Source organism: Gopherus evgoodei, chromosome 11, assembly GCF_007399415.2.
Source record: "Gopherus evgoodei ecotype Sinaloan lineage chromosome 11, rGopEvg1_v1.p, whole genome shotgun sequence".
In the NCBI taxonomy this organism is placed as follows: domain Eukaryota; kingdom Metazoa; phylum Chordata; order Testudines; family Testudinidae; genus Gopherus; species Gopherus evgoodei.
In genome coordinates, this window is record NC_044332.1 from 51301776 (window position 1) to 51318523 (window position 16748).

Here is a 16748-nt window from a genome sequence, read left to right on the forward strand (position 1 = left end):
ACAGGTGACAGAGGGAACCCAGAAAAACCCATACAATAAATCCTATATAGCAAGAAACATCACTGACGTCAGCACTATTTTTGAAAGGTAGGATGAAAATAATCAAACGTGATCCTATCCACCCCATCATAGTCCTCTTTAAAATCAATCAGACTACTGACAGATATAAAATAATCAAAAAGGATATCCAGTCATTGCCTTTGTGAGATCATCAACCACAGAAAACATTGCTATCTCTGTCACATATTCTAGCGTAAAACATACTGACAAGAATCAGTGACATTCAAGACTTTCCAATTATGTGGTTCCTCACAACTTTCTTCATAACCTGGCCCCCTAAAAGGACAGGCTAGAGACAAGGCAGGTAGCAATACCACCATCCCCACCTCCTACTATGGATCAGCCTGCAGAGAACAGCAGCTCTGAGTTCTTTCTAGGACTCAGGTAAAATGCTGAATCAGCACATCTCTTAGTGGGCATAGTTTCACCTCCTCCTAAGCCAGCTCTGCCAACTTTTGGGACATTACTAGACAGACCATGTCTCTCTGGTCAAGTGAAGTTGCAGGTGGCTTGGGCTGCCTACTATGTCCCAGCTTCTTGAAACTTTCTGCCACTAGGACAACGCGCAAGTAACATCACTGCATACAACAAAAACTCTAATGAGAAACAATTTGGTCTAGTGGATTGCACACTGGGCTGGGATTCAGGATGCCTGAGTATTATCTTTGGCTCTACCAGTGGTCTGCTGTGTGACCTTAGGTAAGTCAATTCATGGTGGTGCCTCAGTTTCCCCATCTGTAAAGTGGTGACAATGATAGTTACCTCCTTTATAAAGCTCTTTGAGATTTACTAATGTAAAAAAAATTGTGTATGTATATGTATGTACGTTAGTGCCCAATGTCTATTAAAAAGTAGAGGGACAAAGTAGAATTTATCTAGTCCTTGAGACAGCTGGTGGCACATTTCTTACTACACTAATTAGCTTCTCCCTGGCCACCCTTCCTGATTTAGCTCCCAAACTAACAATGTACGGGGTATTTCTCAAGAGATACTCAGCACCTGGAAGGCTCAGAACCCTACTTAGGATTTATGAAGTTGCTTACAATGTATGTGTCTCTTTGTGCTGAAATCAATAATAAACATTTAGCATTTATTATATCTGCAAATCTCCAAGTGCTTTACAAACTCCCCTGCCCCTCTCCATCGTGCCCGAGTCTGTGCTGGAGATGACAACTTGGATAATAAAATAGAAACAATGGGAAATACAATTTGTTTGTATTTGCTTGTCACCAGTTTTTTTTTTTTTTTTAAGTTCCTTAAGTTTTAAGCAACAATATGAAGAGAGTAACCTTGAGGACAATACTTAGTGCCTCACATATTTTAAAACAAGACTAGTATTTATATAAATTATGCGCAGCTTTCACATTTGCACTGCACTTCATTGATCACTTAGGCATTTTTTTTATTAGAAAGGAATTTATATTTGAGAAAGCTCTTTGAAGGGGATATCTAAATTTTCATCATTCAGAAAACATGGTTTTTATAAACAATGAAAAATATATTCTAACTTTTTTTATTAATATGTGACAGGTTGTTTGATTTCTGTGCTCAGAAGATATTGTTTAAACATTTTAAAAACAACATTTAATAAGCTTTAAGAATGAATTCATGAACCAGTTTCCTACTAGGTGCCGACGTGTTTCACATTCTGATGAAATGCTCACTTTGTAACACTTTCAGTAGCTTATCAGTAAATTGCAGGATAATACTGCAATTTATAAAGGATATGAGTGCCTAAGTATATGTAGCAATTGAGGCCTCTGATGGAAATCCAATATAAGACTCAAACATTATTTCTCTCCAGCAACAATTTCTTGACGTTTTGCTATTCCTATATTAACAGCAGATGTCTAAAAACAATCTTTATTACAGCAACGTTTCATAAAAATGGGACAGCACTTCAGTAAAATTTGAAAAGAAATGCTTTGTGGGCACTTTAAAAACTTGTACATCGTCTATGAGGGTATCTTAATACTTTGGAGACTATATATATATATCAATCAAATGATGATTTTCAGGTCCTTAACTATTAGAAATTACCCTCACGAGTCATGGCCACTCTTGAGCACCTTAGCTGTTCCTTTTTTTTTATTTTTATTTTTTTTATTTTTTTTTTATTTTTTTTTTTCAAATTTTGCACAATCTTTGAGAAGCAAAGTAATGCTAAGCTGACCTTCAAATACCAAAGAGAAAGAACAGAAAAAATGAAGGCAGTACTAATCATTCAGTTACATCAATGTAAACCTAGAATAACACCATAACTTCAATGGCGCTACTCCAGATTTACAGCAGTAATAACAAAATTTGGCCCCAAACATCTCAGAAGTAGGCATCTGAGATAGGGTTGATGAAGCTGGCAGAGCCACATGGAATTGTTTTGCAGCTTTCTTTGAATAATCCAAAAATGTTGGCAACCTACTTTTTCAGGTTCCCAAAGCATTTCCTAAGCATAGGCTTTTATCCACAATTTAAACATGTATTGTAACAACATGTGAGATAAGGAACAGAATTGGGAGATGAGTAATAATTACACAAAAGCTTTTCAAGGACAAAAAGGATTGCATCCTCTGCAATATAAGTGTCACATCATGAAACCACCAAATATATTATTGTGATGTGCCAGATACGATTACATACTCAGAGTCTATTAGTCCTTTCAATAAAGGCGATCACAGTTCAGCACTTTCCAAATGCATTAACATTAGACAGAAGGTAACAGGAATAGACCCTCTTAAAAAAGTGACAGACTAGGCTTTAGCAGATGGGAATAAAGAAATGGAAGATCTGCCTAATTTATTTTGCTTCTGTCTCACAGATGAGTGGGTGGATGGAAAAGTACCTGACAAAGGGGTTATATTTCCCTGCATGACAGGAAGGAATTACAGTAAATTCATAATTCAACTATTAGCTGAAGAGTGCAGTGGATTTACAGAGCTGCCACAGAAAGACCACCAACTTGGATTTTCTCCTGATAATTCATAACTTAAAAATTACAGATAGGAGAGACATAAATATGATCATCTAAGTCTACTTCCCTGTGCATCTTCCAGTGTTCCAGCCATTCTGGTTACAGCCTTTAGAACAGAAAAGGTATACTGATATGTACTGGTCTGCACAGAGGTTCAGAAGATACATATATTTGTACTTTGCACTTTTTATGCTCTTTTACCCCACTTCCCCATAATTGGAGTCCTGCCTCCCTTCCCAAAGGAGAAAACTCTTCTAATTTTTCTATCCGTCCCTGTTTAATTGGGACAGCTTTCCCACCTATTCCCATCACCTCTTCTCAAACACTAACCTAGTCTAGCCTTCTATAACAGCATTGTGCCGAGAGCAACTGTGAGAAGTCTTCTGCTTTGTTGTATTCTCTATTTTTTTGGATCATAAAGCTGTTCTCTGATGGCTCTCCCTGTTTGTTGACAGGGTACATTGTTGTAGTATTGTCACTGAGCATTTTGTACTGTGTCACCCTGAAGTAACAGGAAGAAAGTCATGCACATTAATTTCACATTTAAAACAGTTTTATTTCCAACTCTGCTTAAGCCCATGTATTAAAGGAAAACTTTTCATTTTTAAAGATCTTTTCAAATAAATGTCTGTAAGAATTAAAAAAGGGAAAAGTCTCAAAATATAAAACACAATGTTAAAAAAACCTGAGTGCTACATTGTTCCCCTGATACTTTTCTCGTGACTCCAACTCTCTCATATTTTTCTTAATATAATTGGAATTCCATATTTTCCTTCACACAGGTTTTTGTTTTGCCTTTTTTTTTCCAAAGGAAATAACGTTCTTCCTTTCAACCTCATATACTGGATTTTTCTATGATGCAATATCTGGCATATCAGTATCAATGAGATGACAGAGAATGCTGAATACATAGTAGAAATGAAGATTCTTCAAATGTTCACTAGAATTCTTGTCTTTAAAAACAGCACAGTAGCTTTAGTAATTTACACTCTCTCAACTAAGGATTTTTTTTTACTTCATTCATTATAATTAGATTATTAAAATGGAATGATTTTAATAGGTAGAAGTCTTCCATGGGCCTAATCCTATAAACCACCCATTTATAGAACTCAGTTTTTGTTCTTTTTTATGGTAAATTTAATCTCAATACGCTCTTGAAAAGTACTGTGAACATAGGGACCAATCCTGTAGTCTCCCAGCACAAAGAAATCTGAATGAGTTAGGCAGATGGGTTGAATTTCCATTTAAACTCAAGCTATAGAAACAATAAGTACTAAGCAAGGCCTTTTCTGTTCATTGTGTCGTGTTAGTATTAACAAATGCACTGGAATAAGAGTCTAATATGAACCACAAAGGATTAGTTTGTGAGCTCTTCACAACTGAAGGGGAAAACACAACTCCCCCATGTGATAATTTTATTGTTTCTGAAGTGATCTCTTCTCCATGGTAATGACTGTCTGCAAGTCAATTTTATAAAAAAAGAAAGCAGCTTCAGAAAACTAACTATGTTACAGGTCTGCTTAATGTTTTGAAATTCAGATATACTATGTTATCATATCTTCTGTGCTGACATGTAAAATCAGTCTGAAAATAAAAAAAGGTAGATGCAAAACAGAAGAAAAGCAATATACTATTCTAAATATAAATGCATTGCGTTTGAAATTCACCCCTGTGCTGATCCTCTGAAGAGAGTGAGGCATCTGAACTAAAAATAAAATATTTTGATAACTGTGAATTTGAAATTAGAGTCAGATTTTAAAGTTTTAAAAAAGCAGTTCTCTAGGCAAACAATAGTTTATTTAATGGCTACAGAGAAGATCTTTGTGTACAGAGAGAAACACCAGAATAATAAAAAGGCATTATGTAACATGTGAACAGGTGCATAGTACATTGTTGCATATGCCTTATATTTGACTTTTGGATACTCCGCCTTAGGAAAAAGGAACCAACCATTTGCCAGGATAGATGGGGTAACAAATTCAACAACATTTTAATAAATGGTTTTCCCATTACAGCAAAAAGATAACGCCCCTTATCATTCCATCAGCTATCAGACAGGTTGCAACTTGGACAGAGAAGGATGGGAAGGTTTGTATTCTATAGTTAAGACCATGCCCTGCTTTCTTTCTTCAATCCCACATTGCATGGAAATAGGTTCTGTGGGATGGGGGGCTTCTTTCCTAAGTGGCTGACACCCACACCTAGATTAAATGTAGCTTCAAAAAACACTATCCCAATCCCTTGCTTGCAACTCCTTCAGAAAAACTCTTGCTGACTTTTAAGGCAGCAGTTCTTCAAGAACACTTCCCACATTGTGGGAACTTAAAAGGGGGACACAATGTTGGACAGAGTAGCAACAGAGACAAATCCTAGTGAATAAGAAATTTTACTCCCTTGCTTATCTTCAATCATGCAATCACTGTGGTAATTAACATGTAGTAAAAAGCAGTCCCTTCTACATGTGCATTTTGAGATATGTGGCATATTCCTGATTCCACTGCAGTCAATAAGACTTTTTGCTATTGAATTCAGTGGGGCTCGGATTCGGACAATAAGGATTATCACTGAATCATTGCTTCTCATGTGTTCATTTGACATAGCAAAAATGTTTCATCCTTCATTACATTTAAAATGAAACATTAAACTACTAACCTTCACCTCATATTATCATCACTGAAGATTATAATGGAATTCACAGACTTATCATATATATGACATATGACCAACATCAAAAATAAAGGTCTTGAACTTACACTAAATGCAGACTTGAAATGAAATGTTGATGCTAACCAATTAAAATTACTGATCTATCAAATGTATATTTTTTAAAAGTTTAGGATTTCTGTATTCTTTTTAACAAGAAAACTTGGCATACTGCATACTTTCCACCTTTCTTTACTGCAGCAGTAAAGTTTACTGGCTAATCAATAAATTGGATAAGCAATAAACTCTTTAGTCAACCAAGTAAGGACTTCTATGAAAGCACAGGTGAAAGTATTAAGCATGTAAAGCTACTCTTCAAAAACTTGATTCACCAGATCTTGGACACCATGAAATTTCATTTTTATTGAAGGGTATTTGTTGAGAGGAGACATTTGTAACAGTTAGACAGTATTTGGTTTCAATCAGCAAAAACTTCACATTAAGAAGAAGCACACATTTTATGACAAAGATAGATAAGTAGTGAAAGTAAAAATTAGCTAAACTGAGCCACAGCCTAAATAAAACAAAACCTCTCTGAACTAGAGCTCTGTGAAAGATTCAATTGAAACTCTCATCAAAGGGGAAAAAAAAGAGAGGGGGGATATGCTTTGGTTCAAATTCTGCCACCAATGTCATTTACAAAAACGCCTGAAGTTCATCTGAACTTCATCAACACACATTGCAATTTTTCCCCATCTAAACAGTCACAAGTATTGAAGTTGTTCTGTGCTATCTGTCGAGCCTGACAAAGATTGATTAGGATAGGTCACATGAGGCATATCACAAGATGTTTTCCAATACTGCCATTAGTTCCATCTAGTGTGATCTGCAAACCATGTTCATTCAAACACAAAACTTAATGACTTGTTCACTGAATTTCACAAGACATTTGTGAAAAATGCTGAAAAGAAGCTTTACTTTGCATATAATAGAAAATGAAATTCTAGTTCTAGACAACAAGAACCATTCCAGCTATTTGCTTAATATTCCACTGGCCTGATGCTCTTTTCAGTGTGTATATTCATAAAGAGCAGGACATTTTAAAACTTCCATTGTTTATTCCTGCATCATTTAAGCAGTACATTGGAGGCAACTAACACTATTTTACTGATGATTCCAAATAGTCTGACAACATAGGGTTTTTTAAAAGCCTTTTGCCTGAAAAATTCTGCAGGGAGGGTTGCAAAATATATAAAATCCTACTGAAATCTCCACTTCTGCTCTGAAAGACCTGCTAGCATTTAGAAGCAATTTCTAGCCCTCGTTGCCAACATTTACAATAATGTATGTGTTTAAAAGCCAGGAAGGTGCCCTGATATGTATTTTACTACATTAAAGTAAAACAAGTTTTTATACTATACTCTTTCCACAAATATAAGTAAAATGAATCTATTTCACTAATATTTACTACTAAATGAGAAAATGAGATTGAAATACTGTATTAGTATATACTCAAAGAAACCTGTGTGGTGTGGTTACTCTTACTCCTTGAATCTACTGTGCCTAACTTAAATGTTGTCTTGCCAAAACTGTCAAATTTAATTCCTTGGAAACAATTTATATAAAACTTATTCATTTTCTCTCATTCCTGAGACAATCAACCCAGTCTGTATGAAATTATTGAGATTTTTCCCTAATAGTAAAGGTACGTATTTAGAGGTGGAATAATACAAGAGCCAGGATAGCTAACAGCCATCCTTGATACAGAGCTCCAATCCACTCTTTAGGCTTATTAGTCAAGGATCATGTAAGGTAATAATAATGTACTCTCAAGAAAACACAGAAATCCATATTGAAAGTGTGAGCAAGACCAAAGGGTGAAGAAATTATGTAAAAGCTAATTTTTCCACAAAAAAGGATTCATTTGTTAACAAATTGAATTATTTCTAACATTACAAATCCTCCTCCAATAACAAGGATATTTCTGAATATTATGATTCAGCAAACGTGCATGTAACAGTCTAGGATGTAGTCTTGTTTTCTATCAGAGATACTGGTATCACTTTAGGGATACCTACAATTTATAGCTCTCATCCAAAAAGATGTGCATCATTAGCAGCAGGACAACCCACCAAGATACAGGTCAAGAAATCTGGTGAGCTTTAAATTGAGGGAAGGCTCTGAAAGTCTGAGAGGGATTCCAGTGGAATCATGTTTTGGGAACCTGCACCTCACTGAGAGAATTTCGTGGACAAATGAGTGAAGTCCATGGCTGTTGATCCTACAGAAGGCACCAGGAACAGCAATGTTTAAACAGGGACTATAAAGGGAATTGTCTCAGACATTCCAATATACCCACTTTCACTAGCACTGTTTGTCTTCCTATACTCCCTTAGGGCCATCATTGTTCAGCAAGGCACAAAATGTCACTTTGTTGTAGGTGAGCATATTGGGCTGAGGCTTAGGGACCAGTTCACCCAAAAGTGTTGTTTGTCAGAAGGCCACTTCTTGCCTTAAGGCACTGCTCCTACACTACATGAGGGAAGAAGCAATTAGAATAAACCCCCAGATGATACACTGCTGGCAAGGAAAGATGCCCAAAACCCAGAGCAGAAAAAGCTCTAGCCAGGTTGAGTTCTGTGAAGGAAAAGTGGCAGACTGTTTCTTCACAGACCCCATCCACCTGCAGGTATGTCTTCTTGCAGTACTAGTGGTATTACAGCCACTAATGTAGCTGCCAGTGGAGCCGCTGCCTTTCACCTGTATCCTCCTTTCTGCTGTTACATTACATTCAGCAAAATTTAGCAGGCATGTGTGTTAGTGGGAATGGCATTTTTCCAAGGCCACCTCATACATTCACTGCTACATGTGTCAAGACCAACTTATACAGAAGTACATCCTCCTCTTCAGACCATGAAACCATTACTAACAAAGCAGGCAGCGACACAGGAAACTGCTATTTTCCTTTGGTGTCCTACTTCCACTTTGAGGCTCCAAGTGATACAGACACACCCAAAAGCTGGGTGAGTAACATGAACATTGACTTTAGATGTGGCCTCTGGGGATATGTATGTTAGTAACTGGGTAGCATTTTGTTGCAACTGTTATTCACAATATACAGAATACATCACAGATTATAAATTTTACTATAGGAATGTTTGTAATATACAATTATGTTGTTTGTGGTTTGTAGTTTTTCATGGTTCCAGGGGTTGTTTGGCAGGAAGATTTCAATCCTTCTAAATAGGAATTATTGTTCCTCAATTCTGTATGGACTGATCCTGGTAGATGCTATATAGCTGCAATCCACTTTGGTCAGCAACTCTCAAGATCAGAATCAAGAGGGTTGAGTTGAACAGCTAGGAGAAGCGCTCAAGCAACTACTAAAAATAACAAAGGAGCAAGCAGAAACCTAGCTGTAGCAGTAGGTTATGCCTGAGCTGAAATCCTGCCCTACTGAAGTCAATGGGAATTTCGTTACTGATTTCAGTGAGGCCAGGAGTCTTAATGCTTGTCTGAGCTGTAGATTAGCAGATCACTTTTAACATAGATAGGAGTATTTTGTAGGGTTGAAACCCAAAGGGTGGGGAAGGTTGTTTTGGTTTTAGCCACTTGTTTCTCTACTGAATTTTAAAATTAAAGGAGTAGTTTTTATACAACCCTTACCTGGTTCTTCAAGGAGAAATCCCAACCTCTCACAATAACTGAAGCTGGGCAGCAGGGCACTTAGGAACCATAGTCATCATCATTTACATCATATTAGTTAGGAATACCACTGGAATAGCGGAGATACTCTTCAATTTAAGATACACTTATTATAGTAAACATACATCAAGCTGCACCTGCTGTCCAAATTTGAAGGAAAAATTCCTGCTTCAGACCATATCTGCTGGGAAGCCTCATGAAAACACATATTGCTAGTGCAGACAGAGAAATCTGTCACTTTTGTCCTAACCCATATTGTTTCCCTAAGACTGCTTTTGTACATTTCTGTGTTGAAGAAATACAGTCACTCTTCCAAAGGAGTTTGTATACTACAGTTTCCTGCATCTTTGTTATGATTCAACTGTGACCATTAGATGACATTGCAGAAGTGACATCTATATGAACAGAAGTCATAGCAACATAATTTTTATATTTTCAAAAGAGGATCCTTTCCCTTAAAGTTATGCTCTTAAGGCCAAATGTGTGGGCTGATGCTGTCCCCAAATCAAAGCAGAAAGGGAGTTCCTCATTAGCCTCAATTTACCATATGAAGGCAGTAGGGTGTGTTGCCAAGTCTACTCCCCTTACTGAAAATATTACATCAGTAACTTCCTTGGAGCGAGGAAGAGCTCACACTGGTGAAAGACAATCCAATGATCTCAGTTAAACTTATAATTAACACACCATTAAAAAGGCCAGTAAATGGATCCAATAAGTAAAAAAGTCAGCGTGCAGTATCTAAAGCTATGTGTTGTGGGGGGAACCCAAATGGTGTGGAGAAGCCCTCCAACATGTGAAAGAGGCTGAGTGATGTTTTATGGTCTCAGAGATCACAGAAGCCCCTCTATGTGAAAACCATGTGGTAAGAGCGTGACAACCTTTCCACAGCATCATCAGCCCAGAAACCCAGGCAAAATAATACTGAATCAGTTACTGTTACCTTACACAGGTAGCATCTTCCACTGTAACTGACCTCCTTCCCAAGGAAAGATTCAGGAGCAATCACAAGACAAGTGCAATCACAAGAAACTAGTGCATAGGAAAGGATGTCCATGTGCACAGCCCTGGCTTCTGCCAGGTATCCCCGAGATTTAGAGGGGTAAGCCCTTTTCCAGGTCTGTGTGTAGGCAAATCCTGCCTCTCATCCCAAAAAACTCAGAAGACAGTAAGTGGGAACTCTGTTTTTCCCAGGTAGGTGATAATCTGGTCCTGAGAGAAGATCAGAACTGGTATGCTTAAAAATGTTACAGGACAGTTTTAAAAATGAAAACTTGTTTAATTTTTATCTTGTAGTATATTTTTGGGAAGGGATAGTAGGAAGGAAAAGAAGGAAAAAAACTGGAGAAGGATTTTTTTTTAAAATGTAAAAGGCAAGAGAGAAACTTTCTAATTTTCACTTAATGTAGTGGAAACACAGTTTATTGTTCAATCCAGGAACATGTTGTAAATCCCTATAAGTAATATGTTTGGCACCAGAAACTAGACCAGACTGCCTTTTTATTTCAGTTCTTTATTTGTATCACTTCTTCTATCCTTTCTTCTCTATAGACCAGATTCACGGTAAAAACTGTCCATAGTGCTGATGCCAAATGTATTTTGTATGAAATCGGCCCTCCCTTTTTTCTTTCTTAGTTCCTCTTACAGTACCATCCTTTTCCCATTTAATTTCTCACAGCCTGCTTTCCCTGATGCATTCCGCTGTTTCTTCTCCATTCTCAAACTCTAATAGTCTAATTCTGCTTCATCTCTAACTAGTTAATTCAAGAATTGGGTTGCTTTCTCTCTGAGCTTCTCCTCTTCTATCTTCTGCTCACATTCTCTCTATTGTACTCTAAGCTCTTTCATTTTTTTCATGCTTTATCCATATATATTATTTTTCATTATGTTTATCTCACTTTTGACTACTTCTATAAATCTCGCTCCTGATCCTGCAAATTCATGTGAGTTAGGGTTTTCAGAATAAGATCATACTCCCAGCAGCTTATTTTTGATAACATGAAGACCATTTTAAGACTATAATATTTACAAACATTGAATTAAAAAGGGGGTGAAAACAAAGCCAAAGCAAGTTTAAAAATTCCAATGATTATTTGCAGAATTTTTTTCCAATATCACCAATCTCTAATAAATAGCATATGCATAGTAGTTCTGTTTATATAGACATTCCAAGTGTCAGTCCTTAAGATTTTACACAAGCAAAACACTCACTAACATTAGCAGGAGTTTTAGTTGAATAAGGACAGAGGAGCTACTTCTGCTCCCACTGACTTCAGTGGAAGCTGTACTAAATTTATTCAAGGACTGCGAGCTTAGGTCCCCTGGCTTCTATCCTGCCACAACCCTGTGCACGTTGACTCTTGTCCACATGCTCATGGCCCTATATTATCCAATATTCCATCCTCAAAAAACTGGTATTTTTTGGAACCAAAGAAGGTGTATTCAAATTACATTAGTGCTGACAATGTTCAGAATTAAAACAGTATGTTTGGATTAAAAATACAGTTAGTGCCATAAATTCTTCATAAAATATACTCCCTTGTTTATGCACACAGTGCACTTTTCTCCTTTAGAAGGAATCTAATATCAAAAGTTTCTCTTTAAACATTTTCCCCTATTACATTTGGGTAGTACAAAAATATTTAAAAACAAAATATGAACTGAAAAAAATAGTAAATAGAATATTTTCCTAAATGTATTATCTGTAAATATTCTCCCATTGAAGTTATGCTTATTGGCATGCACACAAGCCTACTGGTGAGTCTGTCCACTAGTAACTCCAACACAATCATGCATGTACCTTGCAGCAAGGATAAAATACATTATTCTACAGTAAAAACTGCAATGAGAGCAGACCTACATCCATTGTCATTTATTTTCTACATTCCAAAAGGCCTGATACAGGCACAACTGAGCAGCTGAATCAATTTCTACAGATATTTACTGTTATTTTATTAGCTTATCAACCCTCTTGGGCATGCAGATGCATATTAAAACATACATTTTAATTTTCAAAACAATCGCTCAAATAATATGTAGTTCATCTGAAAATAGGTGTATAGTAACCTTGTATGCATTAACAACATTCTACTACAATAGAGTAAAAGCCATTGTAAAAATCTATTTCACCTTTGGAAAACGCAACACAATTATAAACTATATACAAACATATGTTTTGCTGGGTTGTTGGTTTTTTCACTCACCAGTTGTTTCCACAATGCCCTCTAGGATGACGACAATCTCAAACTGTTCAGTTTGCATGCTTCGCTGAGAGAGGTCATAGAAGGGGCTTTTGGCATCAATCACATGGCAGATTGTAAGTGGGGAAACAAGAAAAAGTTGATCTGCCCCTGTGCTAAAACCTACATCCAGTTCAAGTTGATCGAGAGGGAGGAACTCGCCCTCAGGTGTCTGCCGAGACTAGACAAGCATGCAGAAAAAAAAGAGAAAAAATCACCACTAGTACAGCAATTTTCGAGACAACCTGACAGCAATTCACATCATTGCCAACACTTTGCACTATCAATCATCCAAGACAAAATCCAAACAAATCATTATGCAGCTATGTTATAGAAAACCAGGCAGAAACCCAATGTTGTTCATACGGAACATGCATGAATTATTTACGATATACATCTTACTATAATTACAGCTAACTCATGAGCTTTGGAAAAATGCCTGGCCCCAAAATGTCTGTTAACACAAATTACAGAAGTGGGTGTCCATCAGTGGTGGTTCTGCCACCAGGACACCTGGGGCACTGCCACATTGAAAAGTTAGGAAATAAAATCACAGTAAAATAAATGTGCCTTTAATCCAATTCTGCAGCTCATTCACAGCCTTCATTTTACAGAACACTCAGTCAAAAGAAGTATTCATGCAGGGGCAGCTCCTCCCATAGCTCAGGCTAGAGTGTAAATGTGCATGTTTGACTAGAGGGCCCCAGAGAAAAGCAGCAAGAGTTCATTGAAAAGCCACAAAAACAGCAGAAAGGAAATTCTAAAAGTACCCTTAATTAGAGCCCTGCTACTATCAGGCAAGTGGTTCCAATCAAGTCCATAGGACTATTCACATGTAAGAGACTACTCCGAGACTCAGGGAGGCAGATTCAGGCCCTTAATGAGTATCTGTGCAGCCAGAGTGTATTACATTGCCCCTCCTACAAGTTTAACCTATTGGCACTGGTGTATATATGTTAAAATGTACTATAAAACCACTGCATGCTATAGAATGTATCCAGAAGACCAAAAAGAGTCACAAGGCCACGTATAGGCCTTCTATTATAATAAACTTATTACATATGTAAGCAGAGTCAGGATAAGCTCTACACTGACATCTGGTGGAAAGAATTTCAGCGAGTGTATTTGCATAGGCACGCCTACCCTATCCCAGACTGCCAAGCTGTGGGACTGCTTGGTGACAAATTGCTCACCCTCAGTTGGGTGGTACTTGCTAGACAAGTGACATGGGTTCCAAAACCCAGAGAATTGAGAGAGGCTGGGAATAGGTATCTGTGCCTAGTGGTGCAGTCTCCTTGTGGAGCCAGAAGCACCAGTTCTAGCCCCTCCTCTCTCCACTGTGTAATGTCAGAGTTGATTTTTTTTATTCCCTTAAGAATTTAAATACAGGTTACTGAGCTGAACTCACTTTGGGCTAATGGTGCACTAGCACTGGGGCTCCCCTACTATGAGCTGGAATCACTAAGAGCTGACAATCACTAAAAAGCTAAAATCACTGAGCTGAGAGCACTGAGTACTGTGCTAACTAGTGGGAAGCCCAAAGCTATACTGTGGAACAGAGCTGCTGGCAGAGTGGAGCAGTTGTGGGGACGGCTGGAGCGGATCACTGGACAGCTGGTGGCAGCGGAGTGGCTGGCAGAGCGGAGTAGCTGTGAGATGGGTGGAGCGGCCCACAGAGCGAGCAGAGCCGAGCAGTTTGCAGGGACAACTGGAGCAGCTCACAGGACAGCTGGTGGAGCAGAGCAGCTGGCGGAGCAGAGCAGTTTCTGAGGACAGCTGGAGGAGCAGAGTGGAGTGGCTGGTAAAGCGGAGCAGTTCGTGGAGAAGGCGGGAGCAGAACCCACAGAGAGGCAGGGCAGTTGGCCCCGGACCACATAAGGTGCCCCTTTCTACCAGGCTGGGGGGGGGAGACCTCTGCAGATAGACTCTCGAACTTTGGGGCTGCACTGACCCAGGACAGAGACTTTTGGGACTGTGGGTGATTTGGTGGTTGCTGGACTCAAGAGCCCAGGAAAGAGGACACAGCCCAATTTCCCGGGGTGGGTCTTTGCTCACGGTTTGGTCTATGAACTCTAGTTGAGGTGTTTTTCCCAATTTAGTGTTTGTTGTTTATCTCATGTATTAAATCTTTTCTGCTACACCGAGACTCTTTGCTTGCGAGAGGGGAAGCATTGCCTCTTTGAGGCGCCTAGGGGTAGGTGTAAGATTTTCCCAGGTCACTGGGTGGGGGCTCGAGCTGGTTTGGCATTGGGTTATTGAAACGGAACCCCTAGATACTGAACCCGGCCCTTGTTGCTGCCAACTCAGAGGGGCAGAAGGGTTACACATAAATCTACTGCATTTAAATGTAGATGGACTGCTCCATGAAATGCAGGTGTATGGAAGCTGATTGACAATGCTTATGGCAGTGTAAAAGTGAGTAGAAAACATATTTTAAAGTATTCCCTCTATACTACATACTCAGTGTGCATAACTGCATAATCACAGAGTAGAGAGTCGTGTTTGTTGTTGTAGTTAATGATTGTCAACTTCTTTCCTATAAACTGTGTTTCAAAAAATCTCATAACAAATCTGTAAAAATATTCTGAGCTGAATGCTGAAGTTCAAAGTCTCAGCTCAAATAAACCTTGTTTAAACAAATCTGCATATTTAAGTTAATAATGACCTTCAAAGTTTATTTCAGCACCTGAACTAGCAACTGTATAATCTCAAACGCACTAGCTAGGCTTGCCACTAAAACACCACACTCACACTGCCCTTCACAACGCAGTGGTGGAGCCCATTTCTATTGCATGCAAGGAGTATGGCATCCTCTGTCCTTGTCTCATGCAGTGTAACCATGGCAGTTCTGCAGTATTAGGAACTACTGTGTCTCTTAAGAAGCTGGGTAAATTTCACTATATCTAAATGTACACTGGTAATTGTAAGTTGCAAATAAAGCCTGTAGGGGTTATTATTATATGATGCATAGATTCTCAGGGCACTTCTACACTGCCCTGCAGTTCAGACTACGATGGCTTGAATAGCAGTGTACACCAAAGTGCTACACTCAAAGTCCCTTGTGGATGTCGCAAGTGTGAGTGAAAAGGTTTCTACTTCACATTAATGTAATACAGTTTGAAGAGGATTATATTAATATGAACTAGGAATCTTTTAGTTTGCACCAGCAGCATCCACACAAGGGAGTTACAGTGCCGCACTTTGGTGCACAATGCTGTTCATAGCCCCGCAGTTCAAACTGCATGGCAATACTGACAAGCCCTTCAATTTTTCTCTAAGCTTTGTTTTATATTTAAAATATATCACAAGACTAACACAAACAGCTAAAACTGCCTTTTATCAAAAACAGGTCATATGTCCTCCTTCATGTTATTCTTTTGCATGATTCTGTTTGTTAGTGAACAAGGGAAACAGGATGCAAGCTTTCTAGGTTTAATGTCAAGTCATTATGAAAGCTATTTGGTAGGTAGCAGAATTGGAATATCAAAGACAATTCTGCAGATCAAGCTTCAAATGGAATCTATTTTCAAGCAGTTTGGAAAAATTCACAGATTTCAAAATGTTGATGACAACTGCCACTTTTTTTTTCCATTTTTGATTATCTTAATCTACCTGTATAAGGCAGCAACATTGGTTAAAAAACGTAAACCTTCCAAGCTTTACACTTTAAAAAAAAGGTCATATTTTATGGCTGTAACTATAAAGATGAGAAATATCATTCCAGTGCTGTGAAAGACACTTTTTAATCTGATTTAATTTAACCTCTTGCTTTATAGGCTGCATTGTGTGTCTATTATTCAAATGTACATATTTCAAAATTTAGGGAAGATTGTTTTTCTTTCAGTTACAGTAAGCTTAGGTATTGTAGCAATCATTGGTTAAAATACTGCAGACCAAAATGTGATTTTTTCCACTTTATTTATTTTGTCCATTTGACAGCATTTTGCATACAGTCAGTTTTACTGTTTCACGTGTGATCAGGCCTTAGTCCTACAATGGGCTCTGAATGAACACAGCACTCCTCTTGTGCAAAGGCACGTTTGGAGCATTAGCTTGTCAGTTTTCTTTCTGTTTGTGAAAATTATTTACTCTGCAACAGAGGATGGGAGGGAAAATGTTTGGGTTTTTTTTTTTTT

General features: G+C 38.0%; 1 protein-coding gene across 1 annotated transcript in view; it reads right to left on the bottom strand.

Moving 5' to 3' along the window:
• Nucleotides 1-16748, bottom strand: part of KCNJ3 (potassium inwardly rectifying channel subfamily J member 3) — a 199548-nt gene that overhangs the window by 168505 nt on the left and 14295 nt on the right. The window contains exon 2 of the mRNA XM_030580728.1: nt 12577-12793. Within this exon, the coding sequence (XP_030436588.1) occupies nt 12577-12793 (217 nt within the window). The remainder of the gene's footprint in view (nt 1-12576; nt 12794-16748) is intronic.